Source organism: Oxyura jamaicensis, chromosome 10 (assembly GCF_011077185.1).
Source record: "Oxyura jamaicensis isolate SHBP4307 breed ruddy duck chromosome 10, BPBGC_Ojam_1.0, whole genome shotgun sequence".
In the NCBI taxonomy this organism is placed as follows: Eukaryota; Metazoa; Chordata; class Aves; order Anseriformes; family Anatidae; genus Oxyura; species Oxyura jamaicensis.
The window spans coordinates 11,878,364-11,902,382 of record NC_048902.1 but is presented as its reverse complement, the minus strand read 5'-3'; the positions used below and the strand labels follow the sequence as shown (position 1 = coordinate 11,902,382).

The following is a 24,019-nucleotide window of genomic DNA, read 5'->3' as shown; positions in this document are numbered from 1 at the left end:
GTATAAAGCCACAAGCCAAGAACTGTCAGCTCGAAAGCAGAGCAGGCACTGCTCCTGCTCAGGCCTCCAAATACTTCTCCAGCCAAAACCCAGTCTCTTCTTGAATCTGAAATGAGTCACAGTCAGCTGGTTTTGTCAAGTCCCCTGTCTTTGTCAGGCACTGAGGAATAGATCCATGGATGGATGATATCTGCCTGTTAATGTGACACTGCAGATCAAAATGTGTGCCCGTGCCTTCCAGCAGGCTTGACACATTGCAGTGCGGACAGAAGCAGACTTTTCTGGGGTACCAACAGTTGCCCAGGGGTCTGCTTTGGAGCAGATCCATTCATTTTAAAAGGGGAGCATGTGTGTGTTCTAGCACATAAATAAAAACAAAGAACTTTGGCTGAGAGGCATGCAGTTCAGGAGGTGAACTTCCAAAAATTGAAATAAATAAAGGAAACCTGCAAGTCAAATACATCACTGGTATAGTTCCTTTTGTTTCTTTTCAGTTCTTTGTGTCTCTTTTCTAGTGTACTTTTGTAGTTGCTGCTATTTGTATTTGCTGCCAGTTATTGTTGTCTCCAAGCTTTAAAAATCTGGTGTCCTAGCCTTATTGCTGATGGAAATGTGAAATGCAGAGATTACAAGAATTGAGGTCCTTGGCTTTTTACAGATGGTAAAACTAGAGAGCATAAGCACAAAGGTATTTAATGTTTCACCAAAACCTGCCCTGCTTCACTTTCAAGTTCACCCTCCTGTTGTTCTCACCTGTTCTTAATAGATCATTGGTAATCCAGGTGTATTTCAAAGAAGTGCCTAAAATCACTTGGATAGCTATGTAATAAGTGGACAAAGAAAGATGTGACATTTGTTCCAATAGCGTATTGGTGTTGCTGTACGTAGAGATGAAATACATCTTTTGCAAATAGAAAACATCATTGCTCACAGAGATAAAATGTTGGTGTTTAAAACTTAACCTGTGGCTCATCACTCTTCTACATGAGATCATTGCACAGCAGAATGAATTTCAGAAAACATAGTACAGATAATTTTAAAACAGGATGGATTACTGTTTCTTGCTTTAACCTCAGGAATAATGACTGGAAAGTGTTCCGCCATGTAGAAGTGAAAGTTGATAGGTCTCAGTTTAGTTCCCATATGGATTTCGTTTAGTTCTCACATGGGAAGGTGTACACGAAACTGCCTTTTTTTGTTGTGTTTTTGTAAATGAAATCATGTTCAGTATGATCATGGAAAACGAGGATTGGGATGAGCTGTGAAAGAGAACATGTTTGTCTAGAGTTTGTTGCCAGAGATGGATTTGAGTGTTAGGAAGGACAGTGCATGCACCTGGTCATTCTCTGCAGGCCCCTCAAATGTCCCTGTGATGCTTTTCCTCAATGGTTGAAATGAGGTTTAATCAGAAATATCTGCCTGCCCCACTGTGGAGCTTACGGGCTTTGTTGGCAGAGGAGGAAGAGAATCAAATATTTTTAGTAGGAAGAGAAACCCTTTCTCTCATAGGTTTGAGATTGGTTCATTTGTATTTTCATCAAATATCTGGATCATTTCTGAGGTGAAAAATGTAAAAAGGGACACACGAGTCACATCAGCATGAAAAATAACAAAATAAAAAGAATCTTATTAAATTTAACATAAATCGGAAATAAAATATTTTTGACACAGATGAGCTCTTTGAACAAAAGTAAAACTATGAAGAGCTGTGCTATTTTTTTTCTAACTTCACTTAGATAATAACTTGATAAACTTCAAGTAAAAATAAATATATAAAGAAAAACAACACCAACACTTTTACTTAAGTTAAAGAGAAATCTGTGCAAACATTGCTCCTACTGTGCAGCCCTGACCGCTGGGCAAGGGTACCAGTCAGGGGCGTGTTTTTGCCTAAGGCATCACAGCAGGGCGCTGGTCTGGTGTCCCCTCGGTGTTCCCAGGCGTCTGTGTTAGTGGTATTGCGTCTTCTGGTCAAGAACCATGGGATTTCAGAGAGGATAAGCAATTGCTTTTTAATGTGAATGCCTGTCTTTTCCCGAGATTACTGTTATTTTATCATCGCGGTTATTTTTCAGCCATGTTTCAAAGGTAGCTGAGTGTTCAGAGCTTGTAATCGACGGTAAGAGGCCAGGTGGTAATTTCAAGTCCCCGATACAGTTGGTCACTTTGAGGTTTGCCAAGTGCAAGCCTTTGAGAAACACTTGTTGTTTCAAACTGTGCTTATTTTCTGGTGAGGTGATAAAGCAGGTACCCAAGATATACTCCTGAACACAACTGTTGTTTACTTAGGCTCCCTCCTTGTTCCAGTTCTTGTAATTGTGACTGGCTAGGCACGATGCGATGCTTTAATTGGGAAGTAAAACGAGCAGTGTGTTCCACTGCTAATGGCTGGGCTGTGCAGAGCAGTTACTAATTAGCCTAAAGAAGCACCAAATACTGGTGTTTTCACAAACGGACTTTCCAACCCCTTATTTACATCACAAAATCTATGTATAAAAGTAGCTTGCATCTCTCCTCCCCTGTAAACACGTATTTCACATTCTGTGAGGCTGATGCTACAAAATGAATGTTACCCAGATAATGTGGGTTGGAGTACAGAGAAAATATCTTGATAAACAGAATACACAATTTCTAAGGCTAGAAATGAGTTTTTAGAGCTTTCTAAAGAAGACAATTTTTTTTAATAGAGGTATTGCGAAGGCTGTGCTATTTCTCTTTGCTGGCCAGTATAATATGATGCTTCTGCACACAGACATCTTTTTCTAACTCTATAGGGGAAGTGTTTGTAAAGGCTGGGATTGTGCCTGTACTGTGTAATGTTTATAAACAGCAATTGTCGCTTGCTTGCTAAAATAGTGGTCAGGAGAAAATCCTATTCTTAGGAGGAGGATGAAGCCACAAAACTGGCTGAATGACAGGCTGGCTCTGTCACAGATTTATTATACAACTTTTGGTAAATCAGAAATCCACCACCTTGTAAAAGGGAGATAATGCTAAGCATATAGTGAGGGTCGCAATGTTTTATTGGTGCTTTTTAATAAAAAATGTGTTGAGATCACTTGAAATGAAAGGCTTCAGAGATATATGGAATTTATTACAGATCTAGTATAAATTGCATTTCTTGGAACTAAACTGATTCTTACCAATGAGGATTTAAATATATTCAGAGTCCAAAAAGGCATTTCCTTCTTAACAGCCTTCCTCTATTGTAGAGAAAAGTAAAGATCACAGCAAATGCTCCATTTCCGCTTGAAGGTGTCACAGTGTTTTTAATAAAGATTGTGCTGACTGTATCCTACCTCATTTCAGCACGGACAATTTCCAAAGAAGAAAGCACTAAATGATTATGTTAATCTTAGTGGTTTTTCCCTAGTTTTTGTCTAATTGATGTGGAGACATAGTGCTCCTTTACTACAGAGTCACGCAAGCTGGATGCCGTGCTGCATCTTCAGCTCAAAAAGAATATTCTCTTAATCTGTTGGATAAGCTGAGTATGGTGGAGCCATATGTGGATGAAGAGTTTAATACAGAAAAAATTATTACAAGGCAGGAGCTTTGGAACAAGGCATGTGGCCGGGCTAATAAAAATGTCTCAGTTGCTGCCAGTAGGCTTGCTCCTGCCTCCCTCAAAGCCAGCAACACAAGTCGTGTTGGCCCTGTGAAGGCAGGAGAAAGTCCTTTAGTTCATGGAGACCCTCAGCAGGAGGGGCCACCTGTCCAAGGCACTGAAAAAGGCATCAAAATTAATCCCCAACTCCCATTAACCTCATGCGGCTTCAGCGCAGTCTGCTGCGGCCTCCATCGTTACGTCTGGTAGGGCCATGACTGTTCGGCTTGTCTCCACAGGAACCTAAGGCCTAAGGTGGGGAACGACAAAACACCCTTCTTACCACTACCGTATGGTTTATTTTTAACAGTAGGACAGCATAAAAGAGAAAAGGAGGTTTGTGGAAAATCGCACAAGCTGTGTGTGTCTTTAGTATAGCTGAAGGCTCATTACTTCCTTGTGGTAATCCTGCCAGGCCTACTTCTTCAATCCCTTCTGTGTCGGTCTGGCAGTTAGCTTCCTGCAGATATTATACCTAAACCACTGCTTCATAAGAGACTTCTGTTTTACACCTGCCATAGTTCTTTTAATTGTATGATTTCGCACCTTGTTCCAGGCCTGGCGCTCCTCCAAGCAATCCCCAAGTGTCTTGTAAAAAGTGGTTGGTCTTGAAGCATTTTTCTTCTTTTCCACTTCTCACGCTATGCGTGCTCCCCTATTATTTTAAACCAGTATATTAATGGAGGGAAAGCCCTGGTAACCAGTCCAGTGCTTCTGAGTTATTAACAGGGCAGCTCCAGTCTCACCCTAAAATAGGCTGGTGCTTGTTCAAGTGCATTTCCAGTAGCGTAGATGCTAAAATTCAAGGGGCTCTGCAAGGGACTAGCCACCTTAGCCAAGCCTGGTGTCCGGATCACCCAGATGTACACAGCTTGAGCTGACAAGGAGTTGAGTTCCATTCTGAACACATTTAAGCTAATAATTTCCAGTATAAAATGCTGTTCCTAATGTTGCATAAAAAATATCTGGTAGCAGAGAGACTCTGGCTTTCTGTGTAAGCAGTCTGCTGTCAGAATGATCAGTGGGGAAGGGGTTGGCAGGAGGAGGCAAGAGGCTGGAAATGCCGGGTGTCTGTAAACTGAGAAGGGCTCGGTGCTGGAAGGCTGTTCTGTCTCCTCAGGTTCAGAGGAAGGCAAAGTGGTGAGGGGATGAGAGGAGGGAAACTGCGGAGACTGCCTGGGCAATGGGGCAAGGCGGCATCGGAAAATAAATGAGAGCTCGTGGCTGATGCTGATTCCTCAGCCAGCTATTCTTGGCAATGAATAAAAAGGTTTAAGCAAGGAAAAGTTATATTTATTTTTGTGTGTGTGTATGTATGTGTTTTATTTTTAAAAGGTTGCTTTTATTTCCAGGTTTTCAATTATTTCAGAGGTTGCCTATACCGGAGGTGCCACAATAACTCATACCTTCCAAGAGACAAATCTATTATTGCTTATCACAGAAATGCCCAGAGGCCTCTTGTAGGGACAGAGCCCCATTGTGTCAGGTGTTATGGAAACATCATGTATATCTTTGATTCATAGTGGATTTTGAACCACCCTTAATAGTTTAAAATTAACTGATGGGAAAAAATATTGGTTTTCAAGCTCTGAAAGGGGCTTTTACACAGCATTTGTAGGTTCTGGCAAAAATCTCTACAGATCACTACAGCCACTTCTGCATACCAATTCTATATACCACCATTGGCAAATATCAACAGCTGGCAATAAAACTGGATGTTGGTTGGTCCGAGGATGTATCACAGTGGCAGATTCAAGCATTAATTGAAAAAAAAAGAAAAAAAGAAAAAAGAGCAGAATAGAATAGAAGGAAAAACTCGCTCTTTTTGTAAATTAATCTTAGAACTGAAATGTCACTTTACTAACAGAGTATTAAACTATCCAGATTTTTCTCCTTCCTGTGGCCAGAAATAAGGAAGAGAGTAAGGTAATGAAAATATTGAAGGACTGCTTCGAAAAAATCAGTGTAACATTTTCAGTAAAGTATCATCAGGTTTAGTTTTTCATAAGAAGTGTAAGATCTGTCCTAGCTGCTCATAAACTGCTTTTTTTTGGATTACATAATGTAACAAACACTAGGTTGACTATATACTGCAAAGTTGTCATATTGAGCAGAAAAATAGTGGGATAGTTGCTCGCGCCATTTAGCAGCACACTCTGCAAATAATCTTTTGAAGCCACTGGGATTATTCATGGATTTTTAAACAAGTCCTTCTGTAAAGTTCTGGTTTTGCCCAGAAATGGTATTTTTCATTGTGTGAATGCAGCAACTTCGAATCTGTCCAGCATAATAAAATAGTATCCGTTACACACAGGCAAACATTGAAGACATTTGGAATATGGCTGTATGAAGTGGTTGCTTGTGTTATTTAGGCTGGTTTTAGCTGGAATTCCAACTTTTTTTTGTTAACACCACTCATATCATCAAGGTATATCCAAAGCTACCACCAACTAGCTGGACAGCTTTCTCTGTAAGTTTTTCACGTATTACCCTCCTGCACTCCTAAAGTCTTATCTCCCTTGTCCATAGCCAAAAGCTACTAACTTGGAACAAAGTTCAATCAAGACCCAAACATAATGAAGAAGGAGAAATCGCAAAAGATGGAGTTAATGGCTGCAGCTACCGCTGTGGATCCTTTTGCCACAGGCTCTGAAAGTCTGGAAAATTAATCAAAGTTCAATCAAGGATGTATGATATTGCGGCGGCTGCAGCAGCAGTGTCTGGTGTCACCTGGGAGCTGTCCATTAAAAACAGCTCACTGAAAACCATCGCGGTATTGATGTGGTATCCTGGTTGAAGGGGGTAGTCAGATGCTTCTCCAGGACGTTGCTATACCTTCTGCTTTTACTACTGGGTAAACTTCAGAAGTTCAACACATATGTGAGACAGAAAAAGAGCAAGCACATGTCTGGAATAGGTTAATAAAATCGGTAGTTTTAAAGAAACCTACTAGGTGGAAGGTGGGTGACCATTTCAAGGAGGTTTCTTGGAATGTTTTTGTAAAAATAGGAACTAAATTTTTTTCTTCCTATTCAATTAGGAGGGGATCTAAAATCAAAAAGATAAGTGAGAACAAAAGTTTTGGCTAAAGCATAAAGTTCTAAGATAACTCTTCATCGGCATGGGAGAGCTGGTAGATAAGCACCCATAATTAACTCAGATTGTCCTAGTGGTAACAGTACTTCAGGCATGGTTGTTAAACTCAACAGTTTGTCCAGAAATGTGTAGGTTATGAACTTAGAGAAAAATCTTCTGCAGATAAGCAGTAGTAATTTTTTGCAATAATTCTTCTTTCAGAAATTAATTTGAAAACATAGAATGTTTGCTTTTTATTTCATTGCCTCAAGTCCTATAACCTTTATGACGTTTATGATTTAAACTTAGCAAAACTTATGGGCAGGGAAAAATCATCTTTCATTTTATCAGACTGCCACTGAGACACATCCTAGTCATCTCTGTAATACTCTGACACTCCCAAGAAACAAAGTAAAATTGCCACCACTGGTATTACTGCTATGTTACTCATCGGTTATTATATGCCATGGTTTAAATGGTTGAAAACCACTACCTGGTATTAAAGAACAAGGAAAAAAAAAAAAAAAAAAAAAAAAAAGGAAGGAAAATGCTGGAGGCTGTGAAAATAAATACAAAGCTCAGTACTGTAGGTGAAGTGTCTCCTGTATTGGTAGGACTCGATCACCTTTGGGGGGGGGAACAAACAACGGCATTAATGTTTCGGGTATCATACTGCCAGCTCTCCTTTTCTTTAACCATGTGAATATGAGTTGCTCCCAGTTTTTATGGCAGACATTTTCTTCTGACTTTGACACACCTTTGGCCCAATGTCACACCCTTTGGCCTGGGGGCACAAACATGGTTACTGACTATTCCTTTTATGACAACACAAAGTCTCTGGAATTCTGTCTAGGCACTTTAAATCAGATAGCATAAACAAGTCTTTCTCCCCATTGTATTTCTGCCTGGATCATCACTATATCTTAAGTGAAATTACTGGTATTCTTTTGATAAACCATTAATGCTAGGAAGGGGGTTGGATTTTTTTTTGTTGTTGTTAATTACTAAATCTCGGTGACAGACAGAATCTGCCTGTTAAAACTTGTGTTGTAATTTGAGGATTAAATGCTGCACCTCTGAGAAACATCAGTATCAAAACTGATTTGCTCTAAGAGACTTAACGTTGTTAGAGGCTGCAGTCTGACAAAGTAGATTCCTTAATAACAGAGTTAGCAATTAAATGTTTTATGCTCCTCACAAGACTTACAAGATGAGAGGGCAATCGCTAGAATTGTGCAGAAAGGAAAATGCGTAGCCAGTACAGCTCCCACCTTAATCCCTGACACCGAAAGACTTCAGCTCCCATTAATGTCTGGCTGTTAGATAAGATTTGAAAATTGCATTTCGCTTGATAACACCTTTCTTATCTAGCCCAAAGGTTTGCAGGTTCATATTCTCCTCTAGCACCTTTGTGCAGCCCACCCCAAACCAGACTGACCATGCAAAGGGTGGACAGAGCTGCCAAGAACACTTGGGTATCTCATCCACGCTGCATCCTTCCCTTAGAGCGCTCTCTCTGGTTGGGTAGACATGTCGTATATATGATAAGGTGATACATCTTTTTGCCATCCTTTTAGATAGAAGCTGCATACTTCTTTGCAGTTCAAGAACTTAGAAATGGAGAAAGAAAGAAACAGAATCAGTGAGTAAGCCAATTTTCTTTCTAACAGCCCAGGGGTTAGCGGGAAATGGAAGGAGAGAGCCAAGAAAAGTCTGTAAGTGTATGTCTCAAGCTGTTCTGATTCAGGCAGGTCAGTTAAAATATACTTACTTTGAACAGTGATGTGATGCAATTCATATTTTCGTAACAACTTTTCCAGTCTTGATATTCACTGCATCTATCTATCTATATATATATATAAACTTTTATATTTCTGTGTTTTTAACTAGGTATATTTCTAGGGGCTAGACAACTTCAAAGTTGATGCTTTTTTGGCCCATTTGCAAGCTCTAGTTCCAAATACGGATTTGAATTTGAAGCCTGTCCCTCATTGAAGTTTGGATTCTGTGGTCATTACTTCATAAAACATTTTAAAGAAGATAACGTCATTATGTAAGCTCTTCCTGATTTCTTGTCCTGCACTCTTTGGTTGTACATACTGAAATCCAAGCATAGAAAGCACCTACTAGGCAAGAAGGTGAAAGGTAATGTGTTCAGTTTAACACTTTAAACTGGCAAAATGACAGAACAAAGAATAGGAACAGCCAATGAGTTTGCAAACGGCTAATAGTTAAGCTGGGTGCTCCAGGCTTCACAGTGGGTCAGACGGTGTTTATTAAAAATCTGGGGAGGTTGGAGAGACTACAGAAGGAATGCTGCTTACAGAGAAGATACATGTTTTAGACTCATTAAGACTCTGAATTGTAAAGCTCTCCAAAAAGATCTAATAAACCTACCTGAAGAGCAGATAAAACTGCTGAAAAATGCAAAGTAGAGCATACTGGAAAGAAGTAATCTGGAGTTTTCGTAAATGCTGTCAAGTCCTGGAATGAAATTGTAAGCATTCAACAGAAAGCCCCAGTTATCAGAAAATTGGATGAACTCATCTGTGTGGTATATGTGAGCAATGGATTAACTCTATTGCTTTCATTAGAAAAGAGAAAATGTTGTATTTATGTTTGTCACCAAGTCCTTCCTAATTGTGTGTCTCTTGCTTTAGTGTAAAGCTGCATTAAACAGAGGAAACTAAAATGGTAGAAAGCAAAAGATTAGAACAGAGCAATGTTAAAGAATGTTAATGCTCTCGAAAAGTCAAATGGGACAGCGTATCCTGTCAGGTGATCTTATGACATCTACCAAAAAAAAATAGCAAAAATGAGGAATGAGAACAGAAGAATGAAAATACACAATTCCAAAAATCACCAGAAGCAGGGGAAGGCTTTGCTAGGAAGATCAGCAGTAGGACCACCTCGATTAGCAAAGAGATTAATAAGATATGACACAAACAAATGTAGTGATTAGCACAGAGAAGTCAAGCCACGTCTGTTGGTTTATTGTATTTCACGTTTTCAAGCAGCATGTTTTAACACCAGTATTGAAAAGCTCTTTCTGTGCAGTGCATAATTAAGCCATGTTGTATAATTATGGTACCATTCCTGCAGGGAACTGGGCCTTAAAAAAGGACGTAACTACGTAACCTAAAAAAAAAAAAACATACCACACCTGTTAGATGGCAAACTTACAGAATCCATTGTCAATTTTTGCAGAAAGAAATACATTTTGACATAAAGCAATATTTAATAAATGATGAAAAGAAACTTTCTGTTCAGGTAGCTATTTCACAACTTCACTGCAGGTTTTCTTGATTCTGGTGACTTTCTATGGAGAGGGGATGGATCAGTGGTATGAGATGGTGTTGATGGTTTCTTTCTGGGTCTGTAATATGCCTTACTTCAAATATTAGCGTCTTGAGCTATTTTGAGCTAACAAAGGAAAGTGATGTAGTGAACAGTTAGAGAAAAAGTAGTGCTGAAGCAGAGGTACAAATGCAGATAGTATTAAATAAACTGCGTATTTTCTTTTTATCTAATTACACTAAAGGAGATATAAATAGCAAAATAGGGATCAACATTTAAACTCAGATTAAACTGTTAATGAAAAACAGTTTTGTACACCATAGCTCAGTATTATCTGCTAGGGCCACCTTACAAAATCAGCCTACCTTGGTTTGGGTTTCTCTGTTGCTTAGATGAGAACTGGAGTGCCATACCCAGACCTTCCACACACCTTGAGAAAGCTGCTTATGAACTCTATGGCTTAAGCTGGCCTTTATGTAGTTGACAAGTGCTTAAAAAAAACAGTACACAGTTTAGAACTACTTTTGTCTTCATAATGAAAAGTTCATTAAATTTTGAAACTATTGGGCTTGCAAGTCATTTGAAACCCAGGCCCCCAAGTATGCTTATGTCCTGCTGACAGGACCAAAGTTCTCTTCATTTTCAAGGCCTTTTTCCTCTTTCCCTCCCATCTCCCCAAACTCTTGGGTCCCTTCAGCTCTGGACAAGTGTGTAATTCTTGTTCCTGGTGGCTTTCCTTGCTGAAAGGTGCCCCACTGCCCATCTGTATGATCGTGGGGCTGACACGTCTTTTGTAAGGTGAAATGCTTAATCCGCACCTCTCTCCAAGGCAATAAGTGAGCAGACCATTGAATTAGCACGGAGATCTTTGCCAGCACTGATTTAAGGAAGAGGGACATAGCGTATTACGTGTTTGGAATTTAGGCTCAGAAGGCAGGACACAGAGGTTAATGCCATTTTGCAGCTAACTCTGGGAGAATTTGACACAGACAGCGTGTGCTTGGGGAAGTTACGTGCCCCTTTGCATAGAGCACACAGCAGCAAAGATCAAACCTACTTCTAACATTTAGATTGTGCTTGAATAGTTGGATCTTTTTAAAATGACTTTTTTTCTTCTTTTTGGAATCAGCCACCAAATCGTGATTGAAAAAAAGCCAAGAGAAACATTTTTCTGGGGATGATATTGCACTTTGGTGCTACATCACGCTATCTCAGTTGTAGCGATTCCCTATGATTAATACCTATTTAAAAAAAAAAAAAAAAAATGCTAGATAATAAAATCAGGTAAGAGCAGCAGCTTTCTGTCTGTAACCAGTTCCATGTGTTGGAGCTCTTCTCAAAACTGTGAGCACTCTGGAATTTGGTGAAGTAGTTTTAGCACTTCACAGTCTGCCCTACGTCCTCGTATGTTCGTGCTGCTCTGAACACAGGCTGAGACATGGCGAAGGAGAGACAGGCTGGGGCAGATAGGGAAAGAAAGCAGCTTTCCTTGGGCTGCCTTGTTACGCCGTGATTCTAAGTGTTTACATTTGGACTTGCATGGATTTCAGACCTGGGAAACCTTTTACTTTGCCCTCAAGTGTCCCTGAGAACCCAGATAGATGCCTTGGTTTCCTCAAGGAGCTTACAACTCAAATGCATTCAAAAAATAAATCAGAATTGCAAAAATTGCAATAACTTGCCCAACAACATAAAATAGCAATTTGATGGCAGAGCCCCAGTTTGAACCCAAGACCTTTGGCTCAAGCGTGGGGCTCTGTCCTGAAGCTTATTTTTTACACAAGAAGCTATTTTTCAATTAAATTTCACTGCTGGAAGAGCAGTTATGGGAGTCACTGTCTAGTTTCAATTTTGGTCATTCTTCAAGATACACCTTGATAATTTGTTCTGTACAAGCAAGCTTGAACTATGAATCAGCTGAACTTACTGCAAACAGTTAGTGTGCTAGTATTTCTTTAAAAGTTGACCTGTAAATGCAAATTGTCTCAAACATGTCACATTATGCTAGAGATCATTGGATTTTACTGAATGGAGCACAGGTAGTAAAAAGCTGAAAAAATGCTAATCAGTGACAGTGAATAGTTGAAAAAGAGCAAGATTGGAATATGTTCCCATAAAATATTCATTGAAAAAGCTTGAACAATGAAAATAATGCTTAAGAGACTGTTAGTAGATAATTAATTAAGAAAAACGTCCTTTGGTCTTAAATTGTTTGCTATGGATACTTAGCCCATTTAATAAGAATTATCATCTTCCAGGCAAATGGCAGATAGCTAGTAAATAGGTTTTTCCTGGGAACTGGCTGGAGGGGAGAACAGCTCTCCACACAGCTGACTTTTAGTCACTTATCATTTTGAAGTAAATTCAGACCTTCTGGCGGTTTGTGTAATCTTAAGCCACTCTTTGTTGGAGAATTCTCAATCAGGTAGACTCCTTAGCTACACTGCTGTTTCATTAAGAAGGAAACACAATTTTAGCAACAAGGTGTGCCTTTGGCTTTGAGTTATCATCACGAGAGGGCAGTTCGGGTTTCCCCTCACTACCAAGCATAGGCTTTTAAAACCGCTCCTAAGAATCAGCTCAGATAGCATCCCGTGGCTGTGAGTTTGTGGATGCTTCGTCCTACAGCTCACGAGACCGCCGATGATGTGCGTGGAAGTGCCCTGGCATCCTTGGCAGAGCCCAGCGCTGGTAGAGGTGGCCCTGGGCTGAGCTCTGCCGGGGGAGGACCTATCGGTGGCTGACTCTTTGCACACTTCGGCGTTTTTCTGGCAGAAATATCTGGCAGGCCATACTGTGAAACTAAATCCCCCCTCTCTTTTTCTCGGTCTTTGTAAGTAGTTCAGTGGGAGAAATATGGTATAGGGTGGAGAAACCTATGGATTCAGGGAAAGCGTATGCTTTGTGTTGTGCTCTGTGGGCCCAGGTTCTGGTATTGGCTTTAAAACTGGCTTTATCTGGCCTGCTTCCAGTCACTGTGGTGGAGCTGACATCGTCTTTTCTCCAGTATTTAGTGAGCTGCAAATTAGGTTCTCTCCTTAAGCATTGTGCATATATCTAGCAAATAATAAATAGGATTAGAAGACAAATTACCCAACAATTATTCGTTACGTTAGCTGTCTTCTCCCTACAGCCATCTTATTTCCTGCTGCCTTCCCTATAGGATTACAGGTATTCATCTGGTCAAACACTGTCCTGGTATGTTCCTAAAAGGATTCCCACTGAGTCCAGGGAGACTTATTCATGTGTGTTTCTGGGCGTAGCACGGTGTGTGCCTGGCTTAGGAGAGTGCCAAGAAATAATACATCGGAGGCAAAACTAGAGTAGGGAGAAGTGTTTTCTTCGTGGTTTTGTTTTGTTTTTTAAATAGGTGAGAGATGACTATGACAAAAATCCTGTTCTAACTCATGAATGCAACCCAACACCTGAATAACTCAAAACAGATTTTGGCCCAATTACTGGAAAGTAATTCTTCTCCTGTCTTTATGGCCTGTACTTTTGTTAATAGGAAGCTTCAACTTCATAAAAAGAAATAAAATTCAGCCTTAACGCAAAAGTGAGTTGATAGGGGGAAGTGTTTTAACTTTAAAAAATACACGCCCCACTCAATGAACCTTTAAGACCTGCAAATGTTTAAAAAGAAAGGAAAAAAAATCAGCAGCTGCAATTTGCAAAACAACACTCTGACACTAAAAATAAGTAATTTTAATCGTAAGTACCTCATAGCTTATTTGCAGATAGTTGTACACTCTTGGAAAAAAAAATGTAATAGGCCTTAGGTCAGCTGCATTGATTTAATGCATTACTTAGGCTGCCAGAGCAGAGGTAGAATCTCCTCGCACTGCATTAGGAGTGCCTCAAGCCTCCGTGACTCCTTTTGATCAAATCTCTGTGAAAGATGAGTGTCATGCCCTCTTCGAGCCAGCTGTGAGGGGACTGCCCTGCGACTGGAGGAGCATGCTGGAGCACAGCACTCCGGGGCAGCGAGGTGAGAGCTGGCTGCAGAGGTGAGAGGCAGACACAACTTCGTACTGTAGGTCTGGAGAACACCAAGGGGGAGGATCCTATTTCACTCCCCTGTGCACAGCCTGAGCATACATCAGACCTTGAGGTGCTCAGAGTCAGACAAGAGTAAAGAGGCGTGTGATGGTTCTGCCTTAGTACTTGTACAGACAGGAGTGTTTCCAGTACTTCTTTGTACAACTCACTGAGGGAATGGGAAACTGTTTTATAGCTCTGGAAACATAAGCACAGTAAGAATGTCTGAGGTAAGGAAAGTTCTTTGCAGTTATATATGAATGTGTGTTTTTACTGTGCAACTTTTACTTGTGGTTATGCACTGTGGAGATATAAAAATTCTTGTAATGGTGTTGTTTTGGGTAATGAACAATGGAGATGAAAGCTGTAGTGAAATGTACTCTCCATTTCTTAATTACTAAAAGATACTGTGAAAGTAGAAAACTACTTATATTAAAAAAATCCTGCTTTTCTTTCTGCTGTGCACTGTAAACATCTGTATGACTTTTCTATTCTACAGTAAGTAATGCAGAATTGCAGGCTGATTATAATAAGCAGAGCCATCACTTGTATAATTGTTTTCCAGTTGAAGTAGTAGCATGTAAATCATAAATACTTGACAATGTTTAATTGTAGAAGTCCTCGATATACATTAATAACAATAAAATCTGTGATTTGTGACTCAGATGTGTTCTGACTGAAGTGCTTTAAGCAGATACATTATCATTATTATGACGTATAAATGCACTGAAGAGCAGACAACAATATAATTTCAGTACGAAGTTCTTTTAAAATTACCACTAAAGTGGAATCTAATGTATGCCCTTTATATTCAATTTATTGCTGACTATTTAGCATCCAGAAAATAAGGCCGGCAATTCCTTTTCTTAGGATCAGTCTGTTTGTAGAGGGGGGGGGGGGCAGAGGGAGGGGGGAGAGAGGGAGTGTGTGTGTGTGTGTGTGTGTGTATGGGGTTGTCTTCTGTTATTATTATTTTTAAAATATATTGAGCTCATTAAGAGGTTAAATGCATCAGAATAAAAGATGCTTATTTAATTTATTTTGATTTTTTTCATCATGTAGAAAAATAAACATGGTTTACTTGTCATCTCCTACATAATGAGGTTTTGTTAGATGTGTTTAAGATACAGCATTTTACTTTCTGGTTTATTTATTGGCCAGATACTTCTAGTGCTCTGTGTAAGGAATCCTTGGTTTAAAAATGAGGAGAGGGCAGATCGCTAACCCAAGGGAAGGCTACTGATATATACAGGCTGTGGCTTATCCTTCTGTAAAATCCTGTGGATAAAAAGTGACACTATTCTTTTCTTCCCCTATTTCTTTTTCCTTTTATTTTTTGTATATAATTTTAAAAAATTTATATGTGTTTTTTAGTTTGAATAATGTGGGGAGCCAGGCAACTTTCTGATATTTTGTGGATGTGAGAGAGAAAATGAATTGAGCTGATTTTGTTTTAATTTAAAACAAACCATTGTTTGAAAGGCAGTTAGCAGTCAATTTTCACATCTGATCTGAAGTTGGAGTTTGGTGTGCTCATTTAGCTGAGATTGTCGTCTGAGCAATTTATATATAAATTTCTGTAATTCGTGTAACTACTTGGCTTCTTGAACCTCGGGAGCTGATTGTTTGTCTTATCTTTTGGTGAGCTAACTCTGCGTTATGTTGCAAAACCTTGAGGCATGTTGTGTTTCTTCGTGTTCCTGCAGTCTGCAAGTGAAGTCAGCTTCATTAGTTTCATGATGGCACATCAGTGCATGGCTGGTGTTGCCGCTTCCTTCAAGCTACTCCCGGAGCATGATCTGGGCTGCCTTGGTTTGGATAAGCTTGTAAGGATTTGTCAGCCAGATGTGACAAGATTGTCAAGAGGCAAGTAAAGAAGGAGATCTGATATTAATCAGTGCATAGCTTGGAGCCAAACTTTCTCAAATGCAGTGTAGTAACATGTTCTTCTCATTTACTGCTTCTCTTTGTGGCTATAGAACTGCCACTGTCTGAGTTTGACGGTTAAAAGGGATGCCAGCTAATAGTCTTTAATTGTAAGGATACAATTCTAGGTGGGAAAAGATCATATGTTTCTATTTTTAACATCCTCTTTGAAAATACAGTTCTGTTTACTGCAGTTTGCTGGAAAATATGCTAGCGTTATGATAGACAAGACTGTTTTCTCTGCTAGTTTTAAAATACTGAAATAGTGGCTCAGTGCTCTGCTCGAGGAATGTGAGGTGGGCAGCCTCCCTTTACTCCAGGTCATGGTGCAAAATAGGACTTGCATTGTTTGTAACTGCTAACAACAGTGTGCGGTGCCTTTCTTTGTTCTAGTGATTAGGACAAAGTGCACTGAAGAATACCTTTCTCTCTTCTTCTTTAACTGAAAAATGGATAAAATGTTGACTTTCAAAGAACATATCATGCAATATTGCATTACATCTATTTATAATATGTATAATGCTAATAAGTTTTTTTTTATATATAACCAGTATAATTCTGCATTTCTGTGTAAATAAAACTTCAGAGTTTTTAGCAGTTGCAGCTTAACCATAGGTGAACATGTAATAAGTAACTAACCTTATGTTATGGAAAATACAGTCTTGTTTTACTTACTGTAAGGATTTTTGCTTGATTGATTTTAAAAAGTAATAGTTGCATTAATTCTTTGAACTAAGGAACCATCTTCAACCTATTTAGAACCATAAAGAGAATGGCATCTGCAAACATATCCAGACGTGCAGGAGAGCTAAATTGTCATGAACGGGAAAAATTATTCCAAATTTTGGGCCATTTCATGGGCTCGCTATGGCTGGGATGAAATTCTGCCTCCTTAGGCTGCAACAAGATTTGGTGTTTTTATACCATGCCTTGACTTCCAGCTTCTGTGCCTGTTCATGGTGTTGTTAAGAAATCTGTTCATACAACATTGAGCATGTCATTCTATTTCCAGTCAAGTAAGCCAGTGATTTAGTTAGTTTTTAGTAATAAAGACTCTGCTATTATATTAAATATTCCTCTGATAAGAACTGAAAAATTCTTTTTTTTTTAATTGTAGATTACACTTTTTGCTACACATTTACGCTTTTTTAAAGCACCTTTCATAGGATTTGGCATTTGTTAAATATTTTCATGCAGATTTGAGCTAAAATTTAGCTACAGATCTTGAATTCATTATTCCAGCAAAAGATCCACAAAATGCAGGGAAGAAAAGCTAATGTTTTGGTCCTCTGGGTCATCTCCTGCCCTTCATGACTTAAGTGGTGCAAGAACTCGGTTTCTATGCGCTGTGCAGCCAGCAGATTTTGTCCTAGCAGATGCTACAGCTGAAGTTTTATACCTTCATCACTTTTTTAAAAAATTCTCTTTATCTATTTGCTAATTACTATCTAAAATCTCTTTAGGAACTGAAATTTCAATATTCAAACTCAAAGTAAATAATATTGAGGGACCAAGCAAAAGGTGAGAAATTCTAACGGAGACTTCTGTCATTTTAGGATAAAGAACAGTAACATTTTCTTTCCACACTTCAAAACCATGTTAGAATTGTATTTTTAAACAGATACCTGCTTTCAAAAGATCAAAATAACTGTTCCTCACTGATAATCAGCTATATTTCAAATTTGAAGTCAAAAGTTTAGGGTTTTCTTTTATTAGCTATTTAAACTGATATCTGAAAGCTGTTTCAAGTTTTCTCACCTGCATCCAATAAAAAGGAATACTAAGTTTTAAATTGTGAAATTACCAATGGAGCTACACTGTTGCATAAAATATTGCATAACTCTGTAGCACCATAGATAGTATCACATGTATGTGTACAAATACTGTTTGGGTTTAAAATTTATGAAATTGCATTAAATGAAATTGCGTAACACTAAATATTTCAGAGTGCTGTTATTTTTCTTTCATTCTTTAATCTATCTTTTCTGTCTGTAACAGGAAAGGAAAGAATTTAAGCATGTGTTATTTTATGGCTTTAAGATTCATGCAGCGGTGTGAGAAGCTGAAAATATTGGGATTGTCTTTGAAACATTAATTCACCCATGTTGCGCACATATAACATTCTTTAAACTATGTAAATAGTTAAAGCCATCCTTGAAAGGGTTTATATGCTTTAAAGGACTTGCAGTTCGTTTATACTAATATTCTTAATTTCTCTGTTAACTTGTGCATATATGTAACATTTATTTCTTGTTAATGTAGGACCTGGAGTTAAATGTTTAATTAAGCTTTAGATCATGGACAGATCTGTAGTCTCAGCATTTAACATGGGATGCATAGCATGCCAATATGGTTAAATAGCCTGTGCACAGCTTATTTTCTGGTTTAGATAACAGGTAATGTTTCATCTTAACGAATTTCATACCATTTCTGTTGGGTGACTTATCTTTAGCCCCAAACTATGAGCAGCTTTTCTCATCAGTCTGCATCAACCTGTTATTCATTTCTGAAATACACTAATATTAATGTTTTTTTCCTGTAAATTTGTTAGAAAGAAAGTTGAGATTTTTGTGATAAATACCGTTTAATAGACAGCAAAATATAAGCAGTTGTGATCTACACAGACTAGGGCAGGTACACCATGGGAATTGTAGCACTATAATTTATTTCAGGGTCAAAAGTAAATAACTGTAAGATAATGATAGGGTGACATTTTTCATTCCTGAATTTGTATTTCTCATTTTCTTTTCCTAATTGAACAGTAAAAGAAAAGAGGAGCTAAATATATTCCCCAGTTTGACCAAGCTGTCTGTCAACACACACCTGTTGTTAACAAGCGAGATTAATTGCATTGCAAGCTAATGTATCTGCAAGCACATTGTTGAATAGCAAAATTGAGCTTTACTGTCCAGTGCTTTTTGTTTAAAGAGTAACAGTTCGTGTGCGCACACACACACACGTGCACTCTCTTCTTATAATTATTTTGACAGTGCCATTAACAAGAGTTGCCCTAAGGGGCCCTTTAGGGTAAGTGACATGCATGAAGAGTGATTTTCATCCCGCAAGTTATGCTGTGATTGAAGTTTGGCCTCGTTAGTGTGCCGCCTTTCTCAGAAATGTCTCCGTTCTGCTTACTCACCTAGCTGCATTGCCCGAGACTGTCCAAAGCACCTCTCTATTAGCTGCTAAAGCTGCCGCTTAGCCACAATTGGCTGTAGGATTTTGAGTCTTTACTTAATTCCGTCTCTTATCACAACTACTCGTGCTTTGGACTGTTCTCAGTTACTAAAAGTTCTTAATAAAGTTGTGAGCGGCATGTGGACTAGTGGCCTGTAATTCAGTAGCCGGCTAAAACTTTTAAATCCACATCGCGGTTGATTTGACTGTGTGGTACCATCGCATGGAAGTATTGGCTAATTTCAATTCCATCTTACTGAGCTGTTTCACTCCGCCCCACCGCTTTTTGGCCAGTTTTGAAGATGTTTTCGTCAATTATTACAAGGACAATTAAACATTTTCAGCTGCAGGTGGTAGACTGCACCCGCAAGAGAGAGATTCAGTCCAGTTCTAGCCAAAACTTGCTTTATTAAGCTCCACAGAGGGAGACAGTAATGAGGTAATGTAACTTGCTGCAGAACCTGGGTTGTAAATACTCTGCTTACTTGTGTTCTCAGGCTGTGACTGTTTAAAAGGAGGTCAGGTTTTGGTATCGGACCCCAAATAAACAATATGGATATACACATAAGGATTCTGGTAATTAATGGGATGTATTCTGTGGTCTTGTCTAGAAACTGTATTCAAACTTGTGGCCTTTGTGTTCTTTAACAGTAAAAATCATAACATAGTCTCCCCACAGAGAAGATCTAAGTGGGAGTTTAGTGGTATCAGCACCAGCCAACATTTTCAGCACAATAGGTGTTAAGTTAAACTCCTAAATTCAGGCTTGGCCTCTGGAACAAAGCTTTTTGTCTGGGTATTCTCAAAAGTTCTCATACCTCCAGAGCTCAGTAAGAGCATACATGTTCAGCATGAACAAAAACCAGCCCACTTATTGAGGAGCCATCATGGATTTAGGTGTAACCTCATGTGTAGTGGAGCTGGGAAAGGCAAGTTGCGGCCCATCTCTGTCTTTCCCATCTCTATCCTCGTTAGTCTCTTACGCAGGAGACAAGAATTTTGCTAAATTATTTTACTAATAAGCACTTTGCCAAATGAATCATCTAGGGCTAGCATTTAAACATGTTTTTTAATGGGGAAGGTTGGAGCTATTTGGTCAGTGCTGTTTACTCTGTCACATCCACACCAAATTTTTCTCTACTTAATTGAAAGCTCAAAATATGCAAAACGTCAGATGTTTTCTGGATACAGCAAACAGCAAGGCCTTTTTTCTTCTCATGAGAAATGTTTTTTGCTATTTATTGTGTTTATTAAACGACTCTAGTGACACTGTTACTTTGTAAGAATTTTTTTTTTTTTGTGAGATATGACTGGAAAAAGTGTATGCGTCTTATAGGCACCTTTCCCTTATTTTAATAACTTTATAGATTTACTTTAGTCTCAAGCATTTTTAAACTTTGGTGTAGAAACAGCAGAATTTGCAAAAAAACAAATATGCTTGCAGTGGGCAGAAATTTCATATGAATGGAAAATCTTTTGTTCAAGGGCTCAGGCTTTCAAAGACTGCCGTGAAGGAGTAGTCTCAGCAGTGTGTCTGTCTGTCAGTGTGTAGTGTAGCAGGACAGCTTTGACCTCCACCACAACTGAGGACCTTAAACACGTGGCAGAAGAAAACATGGCAGGCCACAGGGCTGGCCACGTGCAGGTTGAAACGCGGGCCAAGTCTACTTTGTCCAGAGTAACCCTCAGGTGGGCCTCACTGTCAGACCTGGGTACGCAGGTACAGGCATTTAAGGGCACTGCCGCTTGGTGAATGTCTTCCCCATGCCCTCTGTGTCCTCCCAACTCTACTAACTCGCAGTGAAGGGTTTCCATGTTCTGTCCCTCCTCCAGCTGTACCTTCTCCTCTTGAAGTGTCAGGAAGAAGAAAATGGCCGAAGCCCTTCCCTGAAGATGCCTCAGGGGCCCTCCTAATGCCTCCCTACAGGCAGGTGGGATTCAGGCCTTTACTCAACTTGGAATAGGTTGAAATTTTCAAGAAAAAAAAAAAAAGGTGCTTAATCTAAACTCTTATCATATAATATCAACATGCAGTTTAAGCTTAATTGTATGGCTAAGTCTTCAACGAGTATTTTATGAATTTACTCCATCTGGAGCAGCCCAACACCTTTGGTGATTATACTTGGAGTATACTGAAATATATTTTAGTTCTCATAAACTGCAGGGAGCTCAACAAAGTAGCAAAAACTGAAGTCTGTGCTATGGAAAAAGAGTCAGGAGGGTTAAACATACAGGGTGGAATTCTACAAGTGTATATGGGATAGGTATAAAGAACAAATATTTAGTGTGATGCAGATTCACACAGTTGGGTTGTAAGTTGGATGAAATTTAAATTGAGAACTTGCTTTAAATCATAACAAAAATGTCAGACAGATCTATTTATCCATGGAGTATATACCTAAGGAAATTGGCAAAAGTTGTCTGACCAAAAAAAAAAAAAAAAAAAAAAAAGGACGATGTGCTAGCTTTCTTTGGGAAAATTAGGTGGGCTGACGATAGCAGATGTTGCTTATTGCTAGAAGTCCTCAGTGAATGAAATGAGAAGTGGTGTCTGTTACATTCTATGTAATGAAAGCTTCTCTCACGTGTTTTTGTACATGTAAATCCTCTTTCTTTTTTTCCTCCAAACTTGCATTTTAAATTGATAGGAGTATCTAGTCTTGGTTCCAAAAGATGTTCCTGTAATATAGTATCAGTGCCACCATTTTGTAGGTAATCTGCAGAGCAAAGCAGCGAAGCTCTGGTGCTCTTCATGGGACGGTAGTATCTTGACAAAAAGCCATTTACAAAGCAAGGAATCACTTTTGTGCAGAGAAGGGGAGGGTTTTTCTTGGATGACAGAAACAAGCGAGGGTGCTGACCCGTGCATTACTGATGCTAAGTGGTTCTGGGGCTGCCATTTTACTGGTGTCGGCACGTGCAGTGCTCAGCAAGTGCGGAGAGCCAGACTTGCTTGCTAGTGTGAGCCAAGATCCCAGGCTCAGTCCTGACAGGATCTTCAATATTTATTTCCTTTTTAATTTGGTTCCCAAGCCAGAGTGCTGTCAGACTAGATTCCATTTAACATAGAGTGAGGTTTGATACAGTTATACTTCCATATCATTGGGTAATCACAAACACTCCTATTGCCCATCCTCTTACTGTATTGTTTTAAACCTGTTAGGACGTTGCAATTGCAAGTGAGCATAGGTCCCTGAGGGCTTCAAAAGTGCATAGATGATCACAAACTTATTTTATGAAACGAAGCCTGATTATATACCGAGAATCAGAATGAACTTGTCCCATTAGCTTGTGCTTTTCTTTAGCTGTGAAGGCTGAGAGTGGGTTGAAAAGAAATGTTCAGTAACTTTTGAAGTGTAATCGAAACCACATCAATATCTAGGAAAAAAAAAAAAAAAAAAAGATGTCAGCAGTCATGACTTTCAGGCAACAGATGTTAAGATTTTTTTCAGTGATTAGTAGTTAGGTGTTTTTCAGCAGCCAGCTTAATGGTTAATCTGGTTTAATCGTTAAATTGTAATGAAGAATCACATGTATTAAAAATCCAAAATTCATGTTCTCACAGTCTTGCTGGTAAAACCATTGAAAATTCTGATCAAAATATTCTACTCCAAAAAAATAAATCTGCTAATAATGGATGTGGAAAGGTCCTTTTGTGAGGGACAGAGTGACTGGAAAGCAATAACAAGATCCTTCATGATAGCATAAGATTTTTTATTTCTTTTTTTAACATCTGCTTTATGTTTCTGGAAAAAGAAATGAAATAATAGGCCTGAATGAAAGGGTTGCACTTAAAAAAATTCTACTTTAATTTCCCCCTACATTTCCAATCCTTTAATTATGATTTTGAAGCTTTACATGTATGCAATACAGAAAGTTATTCCTTTGTTCTGTAGAGCAAAATTGTGTGTATATTCCACTTGTTGGGAAAATAAAGCTCATTAGAAGACTTGACATAATTACAATACCTTAAGACTAAGCACATTAAGGATAGTAGGATTAACATGCAAAAGACAAGCATTTTCATCTCATGAATTTTTGCCATGTTTCTGTTCATTAAACTCTGATACAAGTTAATTTGGACAATAACCAAAATCCATCTTCTAAAATGTGATTTTTTTTTAACTTAATCAAAGAGTGAAGATTTTAAATTGTGACTCCAGATTATTTTAAAAGTTAATTTTGCCATGTTATATATGTTCTGTGACTATATTAATGCAAATGTTTCTGGAAATTTTTTTTGGAAACGTAGGCTCTGATAACCACAAATAAAAGAAAAATCTACCAACCTTCTATCTTCAATCTACCAATCTTCTGCACTTACACAGGAAGACAAATACATGTACCTATAAAGAAAGTTCTTACACAATCTGTAAAATGCAGAATTCCATGTGGTATATCTTTCTTGGCTAAGTACACAAGATAAGAATAAAAAGTTGTTTTAAAGGTCAGTGGTTTGTGGCACGTGTCCAGAGGAAAAGGAATGGAAAAAAAATGAAATCTCAATTAACTTATCATAATTATCATAAGGATGCTTTTTTTCTTTGTACATATTTCTGTTACTTCTTACAGAAAAAGGAAGTAATCTTTAGTAATTTTGTCTGGAGAGACTACAAAAGATGCATTCGTGGAATTCAGCTGTAGCTTACTGAACTTAGCAGGATTCCCTGTGGAAGGGGTTTGGTCTGTGCAAGTCACAGAACATTATGAGTTACAGAGGTAGAAGAAATAAACTGCGTTATTGTTTGGTACTTTGTGATAGAAATTAATCATCAGCAAACTACACCTTTTTTCAGCCTTTCCATAAGAAATTTATAGCTCTTTATTGTTATATTAAAGGATTTTAGCATCTAAGTGAAAATACATTCTCCATTAAAGTGAAGCGATTCACATCGTGTA

General features: G+C 38.6%; 1 protein-coding gene and 1 long non-coding RNA gene across 3 annotated transcripts in view; one reads left to right on the top strand and one right to left on the bottom strand.

Annotated features, from left to right (window-relative positions):
• Positions 1-24,019, top strand: part of BNC1 (basonuclin 1) — a 75,641-nt gene that overhangs the window by 41,332 nt on the left and 10,290 nt on the right. The window contains exon 1 of one of the 2 annotated variants that reach the window (XM_035336294.1): positions 14,001-14,247. The exons of the other annotated variant lie outside the window; for it this stretch is intronic. Coding sequence (XP_035192185.1) covers positions 14,239-14,247 — 9 coding nt within the window. The 5' untranslated portion in view covers positions 14,001-14,238. Of the gene's footprint in view, positions 1-14,000; positions 14,248-24,019 lie in introns of those variants that run through there. 2 annotated transcript variants of the gene reach the window in all.
• The window catches only part of LOC118172403, a 42,220-nt gene continuing 36,790 nt past the window's right edge, over positions 18,590-24,019 (bottom strand). Inside the window, exon 2 of the long non-coding RNA XR_004753682.1 lies at positions 18,590-22,498. This is a non-coding gene — a long non-coding RNA (uncharacterized LOC118172403). The remainder of the gene's footprint in view (positions 22,499-24,019) is intronic.